Raw genomic sequence first — 24,169 nt, forward strand, 5'->3', positions numbered from 1 at the left:
CAACTCTTTTAAATTTGCTACCCCTCACCCGAAGACTATAATCTCTCATCCTAGAATTCCCCACAAGAGGAAACATTCACTCCACGCCTATTTTATCCATATCTTTTATCTTGAATACCTCAATTTGATTTCCCCTCATTCTTCTAAATTCCAGAGAGCGTAGCCTAAACTGTTCAATCTCTCTTGATATGACAAACCCCTCATCTCTGGGATCAATCTCGTGAACCTTCTCTGAACTGCCTCCAATACCACAATATCTTTCCTGAAATAAGGGGACAAAAACTGCGCAAAATACTTAAAGTGCGGTGTCACCAGCGATTTGTATATTTGCAATACTTCCTTACCTTTATATTCTATATCTTTAGCTATAAAAGCCAACATTCCATTTACTTTCTTTATTTCCAGCTGTTCCTGCATGCTAGTTTTCTGTGACTCATGAACAAGGTCACATCGGAGCACCCCAAAATCTCTCCCCATTTAAAGAATAGGTCGCCTTTCCATTTTTTTTGGCCAAAATGCATGATCTTACCAACATCCATGTTAAACTCCATCTGTCACATTTTGGTCTACTCTCCTAACCTATCTATATCCATTTTTAAGGTTTGTATATCCTCATTGCAATTTACTGTTCCACCTGGATTTGTGTCATCTGCAAGTGTGGCCATAGAGCCTTCTATTACTGCATTTAAATTGTTAATTTACATTCTGAATAGCTGGGGTCCAAGGGCCCATTACTGCTTATTATCTATATCAATGATTTGGATGAGAATGTACAAGGCATGAGTAGTAAGTTTGCTGATGACACTAAAATAGGCAATATCGTGGACAGTGAGGAAGGTCATCAGAAATTGCAGATGTGGGCTGAGAAATGGCAAATGGAGTTTTATGTAGACACATGTAAGGTCTTGCATTTTGGAAAGTCAAATCAAGGTAGGAGTTTCATGGTGAATGGTAGGGCCTTAAGGAGTGTAGTGGAACAGATGGATCTTGGAGTTCAGGTGCACGGTTCTCTGAAAGTCGATTAGTTCTCTGAAAGACAGGACAGTAAAGGAGGCTTTGGGCACACTGGCCTTCATCAGTCAGGATATTAAGTATAGAGGTTGGGAAGTTATGTTGCAGTTATACAGGACATTGGTGAGGCCGCACTTGGAATATTGTGTTCTGTTTTAGGAAGGATGTTATTAAACTAGAAAGAGTACAAAAAAAATTACAAGGATGTTGCCAGGACTCAATGGTCTGGGTTATAGGGAGAAGGTGGTCAAGCTAGGACTTTCTTCTTTAGAGCATAGGAGACTGAGGGGGGACCTTACAGGGGTGTACAAGATCACGAGGGGCATGGATGGGGAGAACGCACTCAGTCTTTTTCCCAGGGTTGGGGAATAGCACACTAGAGGGCATCAGTTTAAGGTTAGTGGGGAAAGAATAAAAAAGGGAACCTAAGGGGCAACCTTTCTTACACAGAGGGTGGTACCATATGAAATGAACTGCCAGTAGAACTGGTTGATACGGGTACATTAAAAGGCATTTGGACAAATACATGAATAGGAAACGATCAGAAGGTCTGGGCCAGGTGCAGGGAAATGGGATTAGCATAGATGGACATTTTGGTCAGCATGGACCACTTTGGGCCAAAGGGCCTAGCTCCTTGCTGTCCATCAGCCAGTCGTTTATCCAGGCTAATAAATTACCCCTAGTCCCATATGATCCAACTTTGTGAAGTAACGTTTTGTGCAGCACCTTATCAAATGCCTTTTGGAAGTCCAGATATATTACATCTAACATGATATATTAGTCTAACATGATTTGTCCTTCATAATACAATGTTGACTCTGAATGGTAGCATTTTGCCTTTCCAAATGTCCTGATATTGCTTTCTTGATAATTGGTTCTAAACACTTTCCCAACAGCAGAAGTTAAACTAACTGATCTGTAATTTCCCATACTTTGCCTCCCTCCCATTTTGAATAAGGGTGTTACATTAGCATTTTTCCAATCCACTGGAACTTTTCCTATGTCCAGGGAAGTTTGGAATATTGTAACCAATGGATCCATTATCTCTGCCACCACTTCCTTTAATACCCCAGGATATAGGCCATCAGGCCCAGGAGGCTTGTCTGCCCTCAATCCTAATAGTTTGCTGAGTAACTTTTCCCTATTGCTGTACAGCACCATGCTACGTCAATATCACACCTATAGCAACTGCCAGAGTCTATGGCAAACACACAAACTGTATGTGCTTCGACTTTGAAGATCCTTCTGTCATACATGGTTGCTGTTGACAAGGGCTGCCCTCTCCAAACATGGTTGATGACTCCTTTACATAACGTGCTGACTAATGCAGGAGAAAGTGAGGTCTGCAGATGCTGGAGATCAGAGCTGAAAATGTGTTGCTGGAGAAGCGCAGCAGGTGAGGCAGCATCCAGGGAACAGGAGAATCGACGTTTCGGGCATAAGCGCTTCTCCAGCAACACATTTTCAGTGCTGACTAATGCAGATAAACATAGCCCACCAAACCATCAGGGCTATCATGGAACAAATCATAGGGCTCCTCCAGAGGTGGTTCAGTTATCAGAATAACTCTATGGGGTATTCCATTACACTTCAGATAGAGTGTGCTGCATAATCCCAACATGCTATGCCCTGCACAATGGGAGTTGGCAAAGAGTAGATGTTCTAAATGCTGAGCAGCTGGGAGAGTGTCAGCAGTCTTTGAGGATAAGGATGAAGACATGATCAATTCAATGTTCCCAGATAATGACAGGGAGGTCATCGAGCACAAGACCCAGGTAGAACTAAATTGATACCTACTTCTAAGATGTACGAGTTGGGTGAAGACATCATTCAGTTGTCAATTTTGTTACTGCAAAAGGCAAGCAGCTCCTGCTTACTACCAAAAGCAAATGCAGCTTTTTTTTTATGTATCTTTGCCTTTTCTGTTATGGAACAGAAGAATCCCATACCAACTGCTTGGATACTTTATATCACCTGTTATTCCTACGTTCAAGAACAAAGACATTATATGTTCTGATGAGTGTTAGGGAAAGAGCAGCAGTCATTCAGAAAAGTTCTTAATATCCAGTGAAACTAAGGAAAGTTAGTTCTTGAGGCTTCATTTCATCATCTTGCTTCCAAGAAATGAGTTCTCCTATGATTGGTATCAGTTTCAGATGTATCATGACAGAGAGATATCCTCAGACCATCTCAACATCATTTCTACTTAAGCATTTGTGAATTCACCTGCATTACTAATGAACATGTATACTTCAATACAACATTTATACTGATAGATGCTGAGCTTTCAGTATCTTTTCTCATCAGAATAAATGTACTAAGGGGCAGAGTTTGATGTTAATTGAGCACTGGACATCATCCTTCCTTGAATGTATACACTCCTTTATTATAGTTGGATAGAATTAATCTTGGTCTCCAAAAATGTGTACACTCATGAATGATCACTTAGACACACACAAGGTGACAAGTGGGAAACATGAGTGGAGGCAAGGATCTAGCACAAAGCATGCATGTTAGTGAGGATAGCACAAAGGAGAAAGGGAGGACTGCAGATGCTGGAGATCAGAGCTGAAAATGTGTTGCTGGAAAAGCGCAGCAGGTCAGGCAGCATCCAAGGAGCAGGAGAATCAATGTTTCAGGCATGAGCCCTTCTTCAGGAATGAGGAAAGTGTGCCAAGCAGGCTAAGATAAAAGGTAGGGAGAAGGGACTTGGGGGAGGGGCGTTGGAAATGCAATAGGTGAAAGGAGGTTAAGGTGAGGGTGATAGGCCGGATGGGGGTGGGGGAGGAGAGGTCAGGAAGAAGATTGCAGATCAGGAAGGTGGTGCTGAGTTCAAGGGTTGGGACTGAGACAAGGTGGGGGGAGGGGAAATGAGGAAACTGGAGAAATCTGAGTTCATCCCTTGTGGTTGGAGGGTTCCTAGGCGGATAGCACAAAGGCCAAATGTAAATACCAATGTCTTGGCTATACTCATGAATGCAAGGGTTGAAAGATCCCTGTCATTTGCAGTTCTCTAGGATGCTTCTGAAAGATCACCAACATAACATTTATCATACTTGGAGAAGCTGTTCAATTTTGACATGGTAGCCAGGGTATTAACTGGACAGTGAGTCATGTGATGATTGAAAGTGAGTATTGACAGATGTAAAAGGGTCTTCACAAAAGAAGAGTCATCTACCCAACCTGTGTCCTCAAAGCAAATTTTTTCTTATCCTCCCCCTACATCTAGTAGTAGTCCTAGAAGCTGCATCTGAGGTGATGGAGCCTGCATTATAGTGGAATCGGTTACCCTGGAAGATCTGGATAGTCAACTCCAGGGATGTTTGTGGTTATAGGGCCCAGATACGCTGAGAATGTCTTGTCCAAATTCCCTCTTCCCTGCAACTTGGACATGGAAGAGTTCATATGCCGGACAGAGGTGCAGGGATCTGTCTCAAGACAAAACTTCTGAAGGTGTATGTATGTTTCTTCCTTTGTCTCTGGCATTAGTTTTTCTCCTAGAAAGGAAGGAACACCCAGAGTGAAGTCAAGGCCCATCTGGGCCCTCACTGTCAGTTAGAAGACATTTTCTCCTGCAAGATGACATAAAGAGGGATTGACTGAGATACAAGTGGATGGAAGAACTTTATTGGTGATTGAGGAGCAAGAGAAATGATGATATATACCCAGTGAGCGAGTAGGAAATGCAGATTTGGGATAAGTGAGTGAAAGCCATTGAGTGGAGTTGCTGATGTTACTGTCCAATGGCAGTGTAAGAATTAATGAGAGGTGGCAGAGAGATGATCCTTGCAGAAATCAGAAAGTCATCGACTGCCTTCTGCACTACTATATATCTCATTTGGTCCAAGTCACCAACCATTATGTGGCATTATATGGGTTCAGACTGGCTGTGTCTAGTGGTATGGTCTCATCTGGCAGTGCTTAGGAAAAGGATGGTCCTCTTCTTGCCACCTTACCCACCAGCTCTTCCAGGTCCTTATTGCTGAAGCAGAGTACCTGCCCCAGGCAGGAATGGAAGTAATGCCCTACCTGATAAACATCAAGCAGTGTAAGGCCAACTCCTGGCTTGCACCAATTGAAGTGGTGGGTTTAAATGTGCTGCTACTGGTGTGAACACTGGAAGTTCCCAGTAGCAGTGAGCATTTAAACCTCAGTTGCCTTTGACAGTACAGCCCAGATGCATAATTAATGAGGTGAGTAGGAGAATATAGTGGAGCAAAAGTAGCTATTAAGCTTGAAAGGAAACCTGCCATGAAACTCCCCAGAAACAACTACTCCTAAAAATGTGAAAATTCAGCATTTTATATAAAGTTTATTGTGGCTTGATCAAAACTGTAATCTTGTGGTGTTATTCTATAACTGAGGAACTGGGATCTCTCACTTTGACGAGGGACCCATAACACCTTTTTTAAAAAGAAGTGGACAGACTAACACTAATTTGACAGTCTGGTCTGTGATCACAACATGCTGAAACTGAGTTTATTGGAGGTTAATGCACATAAACCTTCAAAAAAAGGTGCAAGGGCACATTAATAAGGCCATTAAAAAGAAAAGTATTCAGGAACCTTAGTTTGATAAATAGAGGCTTCTGGCAAATGTTGACCTCCCAAACGGAACAAAAAAAAAAGTGTGTTCAAGCCAAGTGGGATCTAGACAAAAGTTATGAAGTCTGAATCTAAGCCATCTGGAACTTGCCCACTTACAGTTTTGACAAAGGAACATGGTTGACGGTTATCAATCCATTTGCAGGAGGCATGTCCCTCATTTAAACATTTGAATGAGGTTGCATGCCTTTTTTTCTTTAATTTAGGTTTTATCACTGATCAGCTAGTTTCCCAACAGCTAAAGGAATGGAAGGTTTAAATGCCTCCCCAGCACTGCCCATGTGTCTGGGAAAGCAGAAATGTTCCGATCAGCCAACCAACGCAAACCATTTCTCACCATCCATCCTCTTAGACAGTCAGTCTCTGATTGCACCTAACTCCCTCCACTTGAGAAACTGACTTCTGTTACCCTCCACCACTTTCATTCAGAAAGTACATTTTTAATAGCATAGCCATACATGAATGGTAAATTTGGATTATTGTAAAGCCATGCAACCCTGCTCCTCACAGACTGATGAGTGCAGTTTATCTGAAACTGGTATTGCTTTTATGGTCCTTTACAATCAGGGAAAAAAATCTGGATTAAACAAAAGTCCTAACAGAGTTAGTGAAAAAGGTTTTATAATAGAGGAGCATGGACAACAAATCACTTAACAAGCAAACAGAAGGAAGTAAAACTGAATTTGTACAACACATTTAAGGTACTGGATGGCAAACACAAACTCATTTGTTTTTCACTTCATGGATGTGGACTCAAATGTAAATCAGAATAATGAAGATAAATTCTCAACCTTCATATAGTCATATAACACTTAGCTGAAAATAATTGGAGCAGTCTCAGTTTGCATGGCCTTACGGCACTAAACTGCTTTTAATGTTGGCTTACTCATTTTAAAAAGAACATAGACACGGCTGGCAGAGGAAATGGAAAATAGTGCATAAGATAATATTCTGTTGACGTTGTGGTTAAAAGATTGCCTGGACAAAAGGGGAAAATCAGTGTTACTCTTGCATTACATGACATTCAAGCATTTACCTTGACATTAACTAATCAAAATGAAGATATGTTTCAAAGATTTCACAAAAAAACCTTTAAAACGAAACAAGAATGTATGGATAGGTATCTATAGATCTAACATTTTATCAAATAATTTGATGTACAAAATGATCATGGTAAGGAATGAAAAAAAATGTGTTCATAAAGCATTTTTCATTATTTCAAGACTTCAGTTTTGCAGCCAAGTATTTATAAACAACTGTAATGATGGGAAATTCAGTAGCCAATTTGCATACAGCAAGCTCCCATAAATATTGAGATAATCTACTTGTTTCAAGTGATGTTAGTTAAGCAATAAATATTGCCCAGGACATTGGAAGAACTTTGTATTTATCAAATGCACTCCATCAAAACTGAATTAAAATGTCACTTCAGATTATAGCCTCTCGAGTGAAGCTTGACACACAGCCTGCTAAACTCAGGAGAACTGCACCAGAACTGACCAATGATATTGTAAAAAGAACAATGAACGATGAGAACTGGAAAATCTACATAGTAACAGAAGTGGAGATAGAGTCATAGAGATGTAAAGCATAGGAACAAACCCTTCGGTCCAACTCGTCCATGCCAACAAGATATCCCAACCCAATCTAGTCCCACCTGGCAGCACTCAGTCCATATCCCTCCAAACACTTCCTATTCAGATACCCATCCAGATGCCTCTTAAATGTTGCAATCTTACTAGCCTCCACCATTTCCTCTGGCAGCTCATTCCATACACATACCACCCTCTTGAGTGAAAAAGTTGCCCCTTAGGTCTCTTTTCTATCTTTCCCTCTCACCCTAAACCTATGCCCTCTAGTTCTAGACTCCCCCACCCCAGGGAAAAGACTTTGTCCATTTATCTTATCCATGTCCCTCATGATTTTATAGACCTTTATGATTTTAAAGGTCACTCCTCAGACTCCGACACTCCAGGGAAAACAGCCTTAGCCTATTCAATCTCACCCTATCGCTCAAATCCTCCAATCCTGGCAACATCCTTGTAGATCCTTCCGATAGGAAGAACAGTACTGCACATAATATTCCAAACGTGGCCTAAGCAATGTCCTGTATAGCCACAACATGACCTCCCAACTCCTGTACTCAATACTCTGACCAATACAGGAAAGCATACCAAATGCCTTCTTCACTATCCTATCTAGTTGTGACTCCACTTTCAAGGAGCTTGAATCTGCACTCCAAGGTCACTTTATTCAGCAACATTCCAGAGGACCTTACCATTGAGTGTACAAGTCCTGCTAAGATTTGCTTTCCCAAAATGCAGCACCTCGCATTTATCTAAATTAAACTCCATCTGCCACTTCTCAGCAAATTGGCCCATCTGATCAAGATCCCGTTGTAATCTGAGGTAACCTTCTTTGCTGTCCACTACACCTCCAATTTTGGTGTCATCTGCAAACTTACTAACTATACCTCTTATGCTCACATTCAAATCATTTATATAAATGACAAAAAGTAGTGGACCCAGCACCGATCCTTGTGGCACTCCACTGGTCACAGACCCCCAATCTGAACAAGAACCCTCCAACATTACGCTGTCTTCAACCTTTGAGCCAGTTTTGTATCCAAATGGCTAGTGCTCCCTGTATATCATGTTTATGTGACATGATTTCCCATGCACAAAGCCATGTTGACTATCCCTAATCAGTCCTTTCCTTTCCAAATACATGTACATCCTGTCCCTCAGGATTCCCTCCAACAACTTACCCACCACTGACATCAGGCTCACTGGTCTATAGTTCCCTGGCTTGTCCTTACCCCCTTCTTAAACAGTGGCACCATGTTAGCCAACCTCCAGTCTTCCGGCACCTCACCTGTGACAATTGATGATACAAATATCTCAGCAAGGGGCCCAGCAATCACTTCCCTAGCTTCCCACAGAGATCTAGGGTGCACCTGATCAGGTCCTGAGGATTTATCCACTTTTATGCGTTTCAAGACATCCAGCACTTCCTCCTCTGTAATATGGACATTTTTCAAGATGTCACCACCTACTTTCCTCCATTCTTTACTTTCCATGTCCTTTTCCACAATAAACACTGACACAAAATGCTTGTTTAGTATCTCCCCCATCTTCTACGGTTCCATACAAAGGCAGGCCTTGCTAATCTTTGAGTGGCCCTTTTCTCTCCCGAGTTACCCTTTTGTCCTTAATGTATTTGTAAAAACCCCTTGGATTCTTCTTAACTCTATTTGCCAAAGCTAACTCATGAACCCTTTTTGCCCTCCTGATTTCCCTCTTAAGTATACTCCTCCTGCCTTTATACTCTAAGGATTCATTTGATCATTCCTGTCTATACCGGACTTATGCTTCCTTCTTTTTCTTAACCAAACCCTCAATTTCTTTAATCATTTAGGATTGTCTACACCTACCAGCCTTTCCTTTCACCCTAACAGGAATATACTTTCTCTGGACTCTTTATCTAGTTTCTGAAGGCTTCCCATTTTCCAGCCATCCCTTTACCTGCGAACATCTGCCCCCAATCAGCTTTTGAAAGTTCTTGCCTAATACTGTCAAATTTAGCCTTCCTCCAAATTAGAACTTCGACTATTAGACCTGGTCTATCCTTTTCCATCACTATTTTAAAACTAATAGAATTATGGTCACTGGCCCAAAGTGCTCTCCCACTGACACCTCAGTCACTTGCCCTGCCTTATTTCCCAAGAGTAGGTCAAGTTTTGCACCTTCTCTAGTAGGTACATCCACATACTGAATCAGAAAATTTTCTTGTACACACTTAACAAATTCCTCTCCATCTAAACCTTTAACACTGTGGCAGTCCCAGTCTATGTTTGGAAAGTTAAAATCCCCTACCATAACCACCCTATTATTCTTACAGATAACTGAGATCTCCTTACCAATCTGCTTCTTAAATTTCCCTCTGACTATTAAGGGGTCTATAATATAATCCCAATAAAGTGATCATTCCTTTCTTATTTCTCAGTTCCATCCAAACAACTTCCCAGGATGTATTTCCAGGAATATCCTCCCTCAGTGACAGCTGTATTGCTATCCATAATCAAAAACGCCACTCCCCCTCCTCTCTTGCCTCCCTTTCTGTCCTTCCTATGGCATTTGTATCCTGGACATTACACTCCTGTCCTGTCTATCCCTGAGCCATGTTACTGTAATTGCTATGATAGCCCAGTCCCATGTTCCTAACCATGCCCTGAGTTCATCTGCCTTCCCTGTTAGGCCTCTTGCATTGAAATAAATGCATTAATTTATCAGTCCTATCTTGTTCTCTGCTTCCCTGCCTGCCCTGACTGACTCACTTCTTTTGTCAACTGGAGTAGTCTCAGATTGATCTCTTTTCTCACTATCTCTCTGGGTCTCTCCCCACTGCCCCCACCACCCCGCCCCAGCCCCCACAACCTACCTTATTACTTTAAATCCTCCTGAGCAGCTCTAGCAAATCTCCCTGCCATTATATTAGTCCCCTTCTAATTCAGGTGCAATCCATCCTTCTTGTACAGGTCACTTCCAGAAGAAATTCCAATGATCCAAAAATATGAATCCTTCTCCCATACACCAGCTCCTCATCCATGCATTCATCTGCTCTATTCTCCTATTTATACCCTCACTAGCTCGCAGCACCGGGAGTAATCCAGATATTACAACACCCGAGGATCTCCTTTTTAAATTCCTATCTAACTCTATATTCTCCCTTCAGAATCTCATCCTTTTGCCTTCCTATGTCATTAGTTCCAATGTATACAATGACCTCCTACTGGTTCCTCTCCCCTTGAGAATATTCTGCACCCTCTCAGACATCCTCGATCCTGGCACTAGCGAGGCAAACACCATTCTGATTTTTTGCTGCTGGCCACAAAAATGTCTGTGGGTGCCTCGGACTAGAGAGGCCCCTAACACAATTGATCTCTTGGAACCCAACGTACCCCTCATTGCATTAGAGCCAATCTCAATACCAGAAACTTTGCTGTTCTTGCTACATTCCCTTGAGAATCAATCACCCCCTAAATTTTCCAAAATAACATACTGGTTTGAAATGGAGATAGCAACAGAAAACTCCTGCACTACCTGCCTACCTCTCTTACCTTTCCTGGAGTTAACTCATCTTTCTGACTATCTGCAACTTTTTTCCCTTTCTATAAATGCCATCCATCACATCCTCTTCTTCTTGTAAATTCCTCATTGTCTCTGTCTCTCCAACCAATCCATTCGATCTGATAGGATTTGCAACCAACTACATTTATTGCAGATATAATCTATATGGAATTTTTATTTGAAAAAGGATGTCTGCAGTCTGCTTTATAGACGAATTGATACCATACTAGAACAGATTTAATATTTTGTTCAGTTAATTAAAAACAAAAAACAGTACTCAAATCAAGAATCAAATTAAAATTCTAATTGTTGCCAACAATTTAAAATATTCATCCTCAGATTTCTTGATTTTTGATCTTCTCTATAACATTATATAATATCATTGAAAATTTCATCTGATGTGCAGGTATCATTTGTGTCTTGGTCAGTACTTTAAAATAAGCTGGCAGCTAATTAGGTCTTATTTTGGGATATACAATTTTCAAAATAAATTTGTTATAAATGTACTTAAATATATTATTAATCATTATAGTTCTACTGATGCAGCAGCTAAAGGGAGGCCAATTTTTGACTCACTTCATTCACTGGGATTGCCTTTTTACTAGAAAGTCCATTTTCTTTTATCTATACACATGGATCTGCTTAGCATACAGTACAAGTGTCTGAAATATATCCTGTTTTATGTGCAGATTTTTTTCTTTTACAAACCAGAAAATATCCTTAAGACTCAAACTGACTGTATATCATCAAGTTCAGTTAGCTGTGCTTGAGCCATCCAAGTCAGAATGGTATAGCTGAAAATGTGTTGCTGGAAAAGTGCAGCAAGTCAGGCAGCATCCAAGGAGCAGGAGAATCGACATTTCGGGCATGAGCTCTTCTTCAGGAATTCCTGAAGAAGGGCTCATGCCCGAAACGTTGATTCTCCTGCTCCTTGGATGCTGCCTGACCTGCTGCGCTTTTCCAGCAACATATTTTCAGCTCCAATCTCCAGCATCTGCAGTCCTCACTTTCTCCCAGAATGTATAGACAAAGGACAGCACATTCAATATGTGACCACATAAAAATGCATAAATGAATGGTTCAAAAGAACACCCACAAACAGAAACTTTGTAAATAAGATGTCAAAACAATTCCACTTACCGAGCCATACAACTTGCCATCTTCATTCATAGCAAGAAAACGGTTCGCACAGATTCCCTTGATTGATATTACTCCAATAGCTTCTGCCTGTAGTTGTAGTTTAACTAGGGAGCAAAATAAAATGTTGGTTTTCAAAACATTTGAATTTGGTGCCATTAAAGCAATTTTTTTTAAAATGGTGCTGGGATGGGAATAGGAGCAGAGGAAATGCTTATGAGGTTCAACATATACTATTTCAATAGCTAAATGGCAGGAAACAGATTAACCAGGGATAAAAAGAGTCTCATTTGAAGGTTTGTAGACCAGCCACTAAGCCTAATGAAATTTGTTGCACAAATCTATTTGCAGTGTCACAAACATGTATTTATAGTTTTATATATTCTGTAAGTAAAGCAAATCTGTTTTTAAAACACATACAAAGGGCTGACCTTAGCACTTATTGGGCAAGTGCAAATTGTATCAAGCTTTTTTGGAGGGATTCCTGCTATGAGACCCAGTGAAATTTCTCACTGTAACTTGCCCAGCACACCTTATTAACTACCTACCCTACCCCAGTGGCTTCCCTTATGTGCAATTCTAGTCCCATCTTACCACACAACATGCCTAGAAGAACTCCATGAAAGATTGGCAGTCCTTGCGCCTGCTCCATCTCTGAAAGACCATTGTGCACTCAGAAAAAAGTGTTGGCAATCTTGCATTACTCCTCACAACAGGCACAAAGCCAGACTGCTCACAGCATATAGCTGGCACAGCTGACACTCCTTTGCACATACATCTCCAATCTCTTCAAGTCACCATTTAACCACATACTTTTGCACGCTCTTCGATATATTCCATTGAAATGATCTGCAAGTCCCTGTCCCCAGTGTCCAGAGACTGCCTGCATTTTGTCATTGTATGTGACTAGACAATCAAACATTCAGATAAGTCTAAACAAATTTTGTCAACAGCTAGCAAAACGTAATATAAAAGAAGCAAATTCAGGTTGAAGTTTGCACTCAATGCAAACCAAATGCTGGCATCTTGACTTTTACATCCATGATAGTGTTCTGCATCCAGCTTGCACCTAGTGGAGTTGGTGCCAATCAGATCCTGTCTGGCTGTATCACCTGACGCAGCTCGGCTCTATCATCTACAAGGAGAGATTGCTCCAATTCAACGTCCTCATCTTTCTCCTGTTCCCCTGGCTCCTCAACATCTATCACATCATCTCATTTTCTGCACAGAGCATAACACACTGCAATTATACACACTTTCCACACTACACAAGCAACATCCGAAGCCTAAGCATGTTCATTTTGCATAAGTATGTAAAGATGTTTCAAATTAATTGTAATTGGTGTTTGCAAACCCATGCTTCATGCATTTACCCCTTCAATTTACGAACATCCAGCAGACTTGGACTCGACAATTTCAACCAAAGTAACATTGACTTCATCCACTTTGAGTGTTATTCCCGGCATGTTTCAGTGGCATTGTTTATCTACAGAACAGCAAGTGATAGCAGGAACATAGCTCGTAGCGGATCAATCAGCATCAGGCCCCAAGTTGGTTGTCAGGTTACCCCCCGCCCCCCAACCCTTCCCCAAGTCTCTAATGTCTCAGAATAAAATGGCACCAATTTAACACTGAGATAAGGAGGGATTTCTTCTCTCAAAGGGTTGAGTATTTTCATAACTCCTTGCCATGCACAGCTGTGAGGGCAGAGTCTTTATGCATGTTTAAAGCTGAGGTAGATAATTTCTCTACTGATCAGGGATAACACAAGAAGAGTGTAAATGAGGAATGTGGGATCAGCCATGATTCTATTGAAATATGGATCAGGCTCAAAAGGGCTGAATAGCCTACTCCTGTTCCTATTTCTTAAGATCCTTATAGTCTTATTATACCCTAACATCCCATTTCCACCCATCCAATGTGTAGACCTACCATATTGAACGGTGCTTCCAACCATCCTCCCTTCTCCCTAAACCCCAATATTACATCTTAATAATGCCCACCCTGCGCCTCCCCACTGCAAAGTCACAGAAGTGGAAGGTCTCACCCTCACAATTTCCCATGCCCTCTGATGCTGTTCTGCATACCCCCTCCCATAGACCTGGAGCTTTCCCACCACTGTTCTTATTCCTATGTCCACAATTGTCTCTGCTTTTCCCTTACTCCTACTGGCAGTGATCCCCCCTGCTGCCTCTACAGGCTCCCCTTGCACCGTCTTTAATGATCAGACATCAAGGACTGTTTTTGCCCAAGGCCTCGCTGACTGACATCGATGAACAGTCCCTAGACATGACCAACCAGACTCTGAAGACTGTTTTTGCAGCTCCCTGATGATATGTGATTCCCCGGACTGCTGGTATTGGCCATACAGGACTAACTGTTTATCCATTCACTGCACCGCAGACATCAGCTCCTTGACCATGAACATTCCAAGTTGATTGCTGACTACAGTCAAGTCAGTGGACTGTGTGACCTACTGTATCAGGCCCCTGACTGACAGCCAACATCCTTAACTGGACCGAGGAGTAACCTCCACCCAATTTCCAACATGGACATTTGATTGAATACATGTGCAGTGTGTTTGCCGCGTAGAAAGCTGGGGTATGCTGTCAGTATTAGACTGACACCCTCGTGTGTCATACACTAACCTGCCCCCTTCCTGGGCATGTCTCTACTGACAAGCAGCTTGTGTGTTTTGGCAAAGAAAAGCTCAAAAAAAAGCTTACTTGATAGGGTTTGGTTTGTGTTTAAGCACCAATGCGCTAATAGATATGGCATGACAAAACAAGGCACAGATGCTGTATGCAGGCAAGCACTAAAATGAGCTGGCCCTAAAAGAAAGAGTGACCAGCTCCAAGATGTATCCTGGCAAAACCCATGAGCTGAGTGCCTGCCTAGCATGGGAAGTGCCCCACCATAGTCTTTCAATGCTAGTTGCCGGTTAGGCTGGCAATACAAGTTTGTGTTTCCTAAGCAACGTGAAAGTGGATTTTAAAAAGTACCATGGTGTTTATGAGGGGTTGGCAAATGCTGGATGCCAGTATCCATGGATGAGCAGTGTGTGTTTTTCCCATTCTCTCATGGGACATGGGATTCACTGGTTGACCAGCATTTATTGCCTGTCACTACTTGCCCTTAAGGTGATGGTCAGCCGGTTTACTGAATTGCTGCAGTCCACATGCTGTAGATTGACTCATAAAACCCTTGGAGGGGGTATTCCAGGATTTTGACCCAACAAGTGAAGGTACAGTGACATATTTCCAAGTCTGGATGATGAGTGACTTGGAGGTGAACTTGCAGGCAGCTGTTTTCCTGCCTATCTGCTGTCCTTGTCCTTCTAGGTCATGGGTTTGGAAGTGGTCATGGATCTTTGGTAAATTTCTGCAGTGCATCTAGTAGATGGTACACACTGCTGCTAATGAGCGTTAGTAGTGGAAAAACAGGATGCGTATGGATGTTGTGCCAATCAAGTGGGCTGCTTTGTCCTGGATGATGTCAAGCTCGAGTGTTGCTGGAGTTGCACTCATCCAGGAGTATTCCATTGCATTCTTGTCTACAATTTTCAAGGCACAAGTCAGGATTTGGGGAGTCAGGAGGCGAGTTAGACACCACAGCATTCCTAGCCTCTGACTTGTTCTTGTAGCCAGTGTTTATGTGGCAAGTTTAGTTGAGTTTCTGGTCAAAGGTAAATCCCAAGAATGTTGATAGTGGAGGATTCAGTAATGGTAACACCATTGAAATGTCAAGGGGCAGAGATTAGATTCTCTCTCAGAGATAGACCTTGCCTGGCATTTGTGTGGATGTTACTTGCCACTTGTCAGCTCTTGCTGCATTTGAACATGGACTGCTTCAGTATCTGAGGTGTTCCAAATTGTGCTGAACATTCTGCAAACATCTGCAAACTTCCCCACTTCTGACCTTGTGATAGAGGGAAGGTCATTGATGAAGCAACAGTCATAACCATCTTATGTGGCAGCTTTGACTCCAACCAGCAGAATGTTTGCCCCCAATACCCATTGATCCAGTTTTACGAGGGCTTCTTGATGCCACACTTAGTCAAATGTGGTCTTGATGTCAAGGGCTGTCACTCTTACTTCACCTCTGGAATTCAGCTCTTTTGACCATGTTTGAACCAAGGCTGCAATGGGTCAGGTGCTGAATAACCCTGGCAAAACTAAAGTTGAGCATCACTGATCAGGTGTTGCTTGATTGAACTGTTGACGAGACCTTCCATCATCAGACTAGCAATACCAACAAATGTCTCAAAAGGACTATGAAGCAACACAGTAATAATCAGAGGCATAATCTAAAATCTAGGGGTGGGAAGGCAATGTAACAGATATGGAGAGGAATGAATTCCTGAAATGTGTACAAGATGTTCAAGCCCAGTGAGGGAGGAAGGAATGGTAGATCTAGTTTCAGAAAAAGAAGAAAAAGGCGCAAATCACACATATTTCAGTAGGAAAACACACGAGAAGAGTGATCTCAATACCATTAGGTTTACAGCACTGATGGAAAACACCATAAAAAATGGCCAAAGGTGCTTACGCTCAGTCTTTTTATGGAAACAATGCCATCATGTTGTAAAACGATTGTTTGAAATGTGCAGTCAGCGCAATGTTAAGCATTCCTTGGTGTAGCTCAGAACCCCTGCTCATTTACTACAGAGGAGAACAGTGAGAAAGTGTATGATTTGCCGGCCTTTGGTTTTCTTTGCACCCTCTCCACAGCCAAGCAACATTCACCTTTTCCAATGCTTCTGAAGACAGTCAGCCTCCAGAGGTCATGGCTTTCAGCAACTGGCACCCAGTTATCACTGTCAATAACTGTCATGTTATATTGTTTTTGTTCCACTTGCAGGCCCTTGTAGCAGAGAAATAGACCCCCAGGTAGTCTTGAAGTAGTGGCCAGAACACTACAGATGAAGGTCTTTGAGAATATGGCCATCATACTTCTGATGAACATAGCACACATGTGGGTGACATAGCAGTGAGTGGATACTGATAGTTAGCATGGTCACGGACCTCTGGTTTGGTGACTTTGTCCTGCCAGAAGATGCCAAGACCATGTCTGATACAGTGAAGGTTGAAAATGGTCAACCTGTTCTCTTGTCCAGTATATGTTGCCCAGGTCTCACCATAGTGTACTTCATTACAAAAAAAATTTAAAAAAAAAAAATTGAGATTGTGGTGCTAGAAAAGAACAGCAGGTCAGGCAGCATCTGAGGAGCAGGAGAATTGATGTTTTGGGCATAAGCCTTTTATCAGAAATGAGCCCTTCATTACAAAGAATGCAGAGTTTGGCATTCTTCGTCAGGTTGTAGTCATTTCACACTGTTACTGAATTTGGACATAAACACAGAGCAAACATTGCAACTATTATGGATTTCAGCATCAAGGAATTGCTAGGGATTGTGGAGCCAAGATACATGCAGCTTTGAACAACCTCCACAGCAATATCTTCCTGATGTTGGTCACATTACTTCAGAAGGAATGTTAGTGCAGTATCATCAGCCTAAAGCAAATGTCTGATGAGGGCATGGAGCATCTTAGTCTTGGATTTCAGGCAAGCAAGGTTGAACAGCTTTCTGGTGTAAGTAGCTATCCTTAAATCACTTGACAGCACTAAAACAAAAGAGAAAAATCTGCTGAAGACTATTGACACTGGTGTCTGACTGTACTAGGTATCAGAGGGTTCTAATACTGCATGCCAGAGCTGAATGTACTCCATGTTGTTGTGGAAAGAGTTCACACTGAGCAGCTTCAATGAACAGCCAGTTTTGTCCAGCAGCTTAAACAAACCATGCCACCTCACATGGTTGAATGCCTGATAAGACTGATTAAGGCAGTACATATTGGTAGCCCATGTTCAAAGCACTTCTTTTGCAATTCTAAAACCACATGGATTCACAATAGATGCATCCAGCCAGGATCTTCAGAGTGAGAAGGTAAACATGGGTAAATACTTTTCCCATATTGTTTAGCAGGGACAACTGTTGCTCACCAGGTCTAGGCTGAGGATCCAGGTCCACAGCTAGGCCGAGATGCCTGAAGGAAGAGAAGTGACAGTCTAGGACTGGTGCGTTGATACCCCAGCATGGTGGTCTTTTATGGCAGAGGCTTTCGGTCCAGTATTCCAGTGGCCTGGTGTTGTGGTCTCATCCCAGCTGCATCTTCAGGCTATCCCATCGATCCTTAATCAGCTTTCCTCAAGCCTAGGAGCCATTAACTGAACTGTGATGAACTGTGTCTTAATTTTAGTTTTTTTGTTATATTTAACTTCTGTCATTGATGTAGGCCCCATGGTGGAGTGGCTTATGAAACTTTTCACTGTATTTTTCATATAGAAGTACACATAACAATAAATTTCTATCTATTCTAATTGTTGTAATCAATGCAGTCAGACTTTTAAATACAGGGTCACAATCTTAACATTATAACTATTATGGAGGACTGCCCTCTCCCTCAAGCAGACACAGAAGAAGGTTGTTCAGATTCTGATGCAGTGCTGGTTTTCTTTAGTTGAAAACTTCCAGCAGTACAACATCGGTACCTGGAGTTTTGCCCATCACAAGCAAATCAATAGCTGGACTCCTCCAGAGATAATCAAACCATGCCGTGATAGGTACACTTTCTATATTGTCCAGAACTTCCTCAGTGACATTGTTCTACCTTAGACAATAACAAGGGAGTATTGATCTATCTCTCCAGTCTTTAACTACAGTTATTGATCAACTCTTCTGTCTTTGTTTTCAATTGACCCATTTTTCTTTGGCTGAAGCTGTTACCTTTTTAATCCTTTCAAAATCCTACAAATTTCCCATCTCAAAATGGATGCCTGAATATTTTATATTCTTTGGGACATTTCCTAGTCTGCTAGATTTTAGATTGAGCAGCTTAGTGCATTCAGGCTTCTCTTTCTTAATTAAGAAGAGTGAACCGCTGAGTTACAAATGACAGGTTCCATCATAATGATGTTAGCCTCAAACTACTCTTGCTTCCCATATGTCAAAAATGTAAGGAAAGTTATGGTAATGTTTATAAGTCAGTAGTTTTACCAGAGCTGGAATATCCTATCCAATTCTGGACACCCGGAAGCACAAGCATGTCTTGCCAAGTTTTTGGCAGGGGTTCAGAGGAGATTTACCAGAATTCTATTCAGGAGTACAAACATTCGTTCTGTGGATAAACTAAGGAATCTAAAGTTGGTCTTTTCAGAGCAGAAGAGGTTAAAAAGGGGAGATTTACTACAAGTATAAAAAAATTGAAAGTTACTTTTATAACCATTCATGGGATGGAAACATTACTTGCAAAGGTGTTTATTTCAAACATTTTAAAAATGTATTGCCTTGCCAAATTCTGGAGGACTTTGGGGTGAGAATTAAAAGAATTTTTGGGGACAGGTGAAACTTGAACCTCCTGGCCCAGAGACCAGGACACAACCACAAGATCCCACCACTGTATTTAAAAAAAACTCAACACTCTCTTACACATAGCTGAATTGTTTCTTTTCCATTACCAAATCACTGTCTCCAAATGAATAATTTATATGCAAAGCCCATTAAGGGCTCTGCCACTATACTTACATGATGTAACAAATTTGGTTTCTGGTTAATTGTGGTCCCAAGATTGTTTTAAGTGGTAATTGCAAAAGAACATTAAGTGCAAATAGTTGGGATTTTCTCTTGGTGAAGGTGGTCCAAATGGCTCCACAATTCATTACAATTCACAAAGAAAGGGTTAGTTCACTTATTCATTTGTCTTGTGCAAACCTTGATGGAGCTTGCCATTGTAAATATTAATACAATCTGATGCACAATAGTTCTGGTACAATTTTCAGAATCAACTCCCTAATGATGGCAAACCATACAAGATAACTGGACATGGAATCATAGTGAAGGGATAAAGGTTTATTCTAGTCTATTGAGAAATAATCAATCTCAGTGCTTTTACTCCCTTCAATGTACAACCTGGAGAAAATGTATATTGCCAAGTTGTTACTGCTGCACTGTAGAATGCCCTCCTAAATCACTAATTTTGACACCCCACCTCTATTTCCAAAGCCTTTTATTCTTATATGCTCCGAAGTGGTTTTCATTACAAACCATTGTTCTTGCACACATAGGAGTTCTATGCAGTGTGGGCCTGAGGTAGAATGTAGAAATGAAACTTGTTCACAAATGCACAGACACAAAATGCTTCATTGTTCGTAGAGACTTTGGCAGAAGTTTCATAAAAACATGTTTCAGAGGGTTGCTATAGAGGTCTTGCCAATCCCCAAAACTTATAATTATATTCAAATGCTGCCTATTTGGAAGTGAATGAATTTTAGATTTAATAGAAGCTTCTGCTTTCCTCCATGTAATACTAGGCTAGGAGGCTCCACAAAAGAAATCACAGAGCTAAAGAACAATACATAAAGAGGTCATCTGACTCATCAAGATAACGTCACTTCTCTGCTAAGCAGGCCACAGAGTCCTAGTTCCCCAATCTCACCTGCAGGTTATTTCCCTCAGTAGATAATCATAATTTAGAATCTAGCCAAATTTCTCTTTCCTCCTCTATTGCCACCTCATCCAACATCTATCTCAGAGCTCCAAATTGATCATGCTCACTTAAAGCAGAAGTGAAATCAGTGTAAATCATTTTAAAACTTGGTACAATTCTGATCTGCGGAGCTCAAACAAATTAGGTACCGCAATAATCCATTAAATAACCAGAACCTTACAAACAGTACTTTTACAGGAACATAAGAGACTGCATTTTTTTTTGCAATTATAGAACATAGAACATTACAGCGCAGCACAGGCCCTTTGGCCCTCGATGTTGCACCAACCTGTGAAACCAGTCTGAAGCCCATCTATCCTACACAATTCCATTTTCATCGATATGTTTATTCAATGACCATTTAAATGCCCTTAAAGTTGGCAAGTCTACTACCATTGCAGGCAGGGCATTCCATAACCCCCAACTACTGAGTAAAGAAACTACTTCTGACATCTGTCCTATATCTATCATCCCTCAATTTAAAGCTACGTCCCCTCATTCTGACCATCACTATCCGAGGAAAATGGCTCTCACTGTCCACCCTATCTAACACTCTGATTATATGTCTCAATTAAATCACCTGTCAACCTCTTTCTCTTTAAAGAAAACAGCCTGAAGTCCCTCAGCCTTTCCCAAAAGACCTTCTCTCCATACCAGGCAACATCCTAGTAAATCTACTCTGAACCCTTTCCAAAGTTTCCACAACCTTCCTATAATGCGGTGACCAGAACTGTATGCAATACTCCACATGCGGCTGCATCAGTTTTTTTTAACAGCTGCAACATGACCTCATGGCTCTGAAACTCAATCCCTCCACCAATAAAAGCACCGCATGCCTTTTAACAACCCTATCAACCTGGGTGGCAACTTTCAGGGATGGACACCAAGATCTCTCTGCACATCTACACTACCAAGACATTAGCCCAGTACTCTGTATTCTTGCTGTTTCTTCCGAAGTGAATCACCTCTCACTTTTCTACATTGAACTCCATTTGCCACCTCTCAGGCCAGCTCTGCAGCTTATCTCTGTCCCTCTGTAACCCGCAATATACTTCAGCACTATCAACAACTCTACTGACCTTACTGTCATCTGCAAATTTACTAACCCATCCTTCTAAGCCCACATCCAGGTCATTTATAAAAATGACAAACAGCAGTGGCCCCAAAACATATCCTTGCAATACACCACTAGTAACAGAACTCCAGGATGAACATTTTCCATCAATCACCACCCTCTGCCTTCTTTCTGAACCAAACTGCCAAATCACCCTCAATCCTATACCTCTGTAATTTTAGCAATAGCCTACTGTGGGGAACACCTTACTGAAATCCAAATATACCACATCAACCGCTTTACCCTCATTCACTTGTTTGGTCACCTTCTCAAAAGAACTCAATAAGGTTTGAGAGGCACGACCTACCCTTCACAAAACCGTGTTGACTATCCCTAACCAACTTATTATTTTCTAGATGATTTATAAATCCTATCTCTTATAACTTTTTCCAACACTTTCTCCATAATCAAAGTAAGGCTCACTGATCTATAATTTCCAATGTTGTCTCTACTCCCCTTCTTGAGCAAGGGGACAACATTTGCTATCCTCCAGTCTTTTGGCACCATTCCTGTAGACATTGATGACAAAGATAAAGCCAAATGCTCTGCAATATCCTCCCTGGCTTCCTAGCGAATCCTTGGATAAATCTCATCTGGCCCAGGGGACTTATCTAGTTTCATACTTTCCAGAATTGCGAACACCTCCTCCTTATGAATCTCAATGCTGTTTAGTCTAGTAGCCTGTATCTCAGTATTCTCATCAACATTATCTTTTTCCAGTGTGAATAGTGATGAAAAATATTCATTAAGCGCTTCTCATATCTCCTCAGACACCACACTCAACCTCCCACTACTGTCGTTTATTGGCCCTAATCTTACTCTAGTCATTCTTTTATTTCCGACATACTTATAGAAAGCTTTAGGGTTTTCCTTGATCCTATCTGCCAACAACTTCTCATGTCCCCTCCTGGCTCTTCTTAGTTCTCTCTTTTGGTCTTTACTGGCTAACTTGTAACTCTCAAGCTCCCTAACTGAGTCTTCACATCTCATCCTTACATAAGCCTTCTTCCTTTTGACAAGCGATTCAACTTTTTTAGTAAACCACAGCTTCCTCGCTCGACCTTTTCCTCCCTGCCTGACAGGTACATATTTATCAAGGACACGCAATAGCCGTTCCTGGAATAAGCTCCGCATTTCAATTCTGCCCATCCCCTGCAGTTTCCTTCCCCAGCCTATGCATCCTAAATCCTGCCTAATTGCATCGTAATTGCTTTCCCTCAGCTATAACTCTTGTCCTGCGGTATCTACTTCTACCTTTCCATCACTAAAGTAAACATAACTGAATTGTGGTTACTATCAAAGTGCTCACCTACGTCCAAATCTAACACCTGGCCTGGTTCATTACCCAGTACCAAATCCAATGTGGCCTCGCCCCTAGCTGGCCTACCTACATATGGTGTCAGGAAACCCTCCTGTACACCTTGGACAAAAACTGACCCATCTAAAGTACATAGTATTTCCAGTCAATATTTGGAAAGTTAAAAATCCCCCTAACAACTACCCTGTTACTCTCGCTCCTATCGAGAATCATCTTTGCTATCCTTTTCTCTTCATCTGTGGAACTATTCGGAGGCCTATAGAAAACTCCCAGCAAGATGACCTCTCCTTTCCTGTTTCTAATCTTAGCCCATACTACCTCAGCAGACGAGTCCTCAAACATCCTTTCTGCCATCATAATACAGGCCTTGACTAACAATGTCGCACCTCCCCCTTTTTTTTGAACCATCTTCTCTGTTCTTACTGAAACATCTAAACCCCAGAACCTGCAACAACTGTTCTTGCCCCTGCTCTATCCACGTCTTCGAAATGGCCACAACATTGAAGTCCCAGGTAGCAACCCATGCTGCAAATTCACCCACCTTACCCCGGATACACCTGGCGTTGAATTAGACACAGTTCAAACCACCTTCCTACTTGCTGCTGCACTCTTGCAACCTTGAAACCTTATTTCTGACCTCACTACTCGCGACCTCTTGGCCGCTGGAGTGACAATTTGGGTTCCCATCCCCCTGCTGAATGTAACTGCTATATTAAAGACTAACCAACAGCTTTCAGGAAATGTGATTTTATTTTTAAGAAAGTCATTAAAATATGCACTCTCACTCTGATCTGCAAAATATATCAGGTTGTTTCACTGGTCAGAGCCCCAAAAGTTCCAAGTTCACGTCAGTTACAGCATGACAAAACAGCCCACTCTGGATATATTCTGGCTAACTCAACACAGGAAGCAGAGTTAGTGGATGCATAGTCAAGTTAGCTGTGAGTTTACTCTAACTATTAGTGATAGTCCACCAAAAACAAAAGGTAGAGAAGCCAAGGAAGGGACCATATGAAAGCAATGGAGGATCCTTCCTCCCTCTCTGTTCCCTTTGCTCTATACTTAGACTGTTACAATCTCTAGCTTTTTCCAGTTTTGATGAAACGTCATCAGTTCGAAACATTTACTCTCCTGGCTATACAACATTACTGCAACATCAGCAACTTTTGCAATATTTTGAGTCTTTTAAAAAACTGTAAATTTGCCTTCTACACACCTACGCCAGCCCCCAATCACCATCCACAAGTTATAACTGCAACCATTTTTTTTCCTCAATAATATAGAATATTGTGAAGTCATGTAATTAAGTA

General features: G+C 41.5%; 1 protein-coding gene across 1 annotated transcript in view; it reads right to left on the reverse strand.

Annotated features, from left to right (window-relative positions):
• Nucleotides 1-24,169, reverse strand: part of fgf2 (fibroblast growth factor 2) — a 107,895-nt gene that overhangs the window by 51,562 nt on the left and 32,164 nt on the right. Inside the window, exon 2 of the mRNA XM_043674065.2 lies at nucleotides 11,885-11,988. Coding sequence (XP_043530000.1) covers nucleotides 11,885-11,988 — 104 coding nt within the window. The remainder of the gene's footprint in view (nucleotides 1-11,884; nucleotides 11,989-24,169) is intronic.

This window comes from Chiloscyllium plagiosum, unplaced genomic scaffold (genome assembly GCF_037043375.1).
Source record: "Chiloscyllium plagiosum isolate Xiang-an unplaced genomic scaffold, Cpla_swu_hap1 HiC_scaffold_36, whole genome shotgun sequence".
Classification (NCBI taxonomy): domain Eukaryota; kingdom Metazoa; phylum Chordata; class Chondrichthyes; order Orectolobiformes; family Hemiscylliidae; genus Chiloscyllium; species Chiloscyllium plagiosum.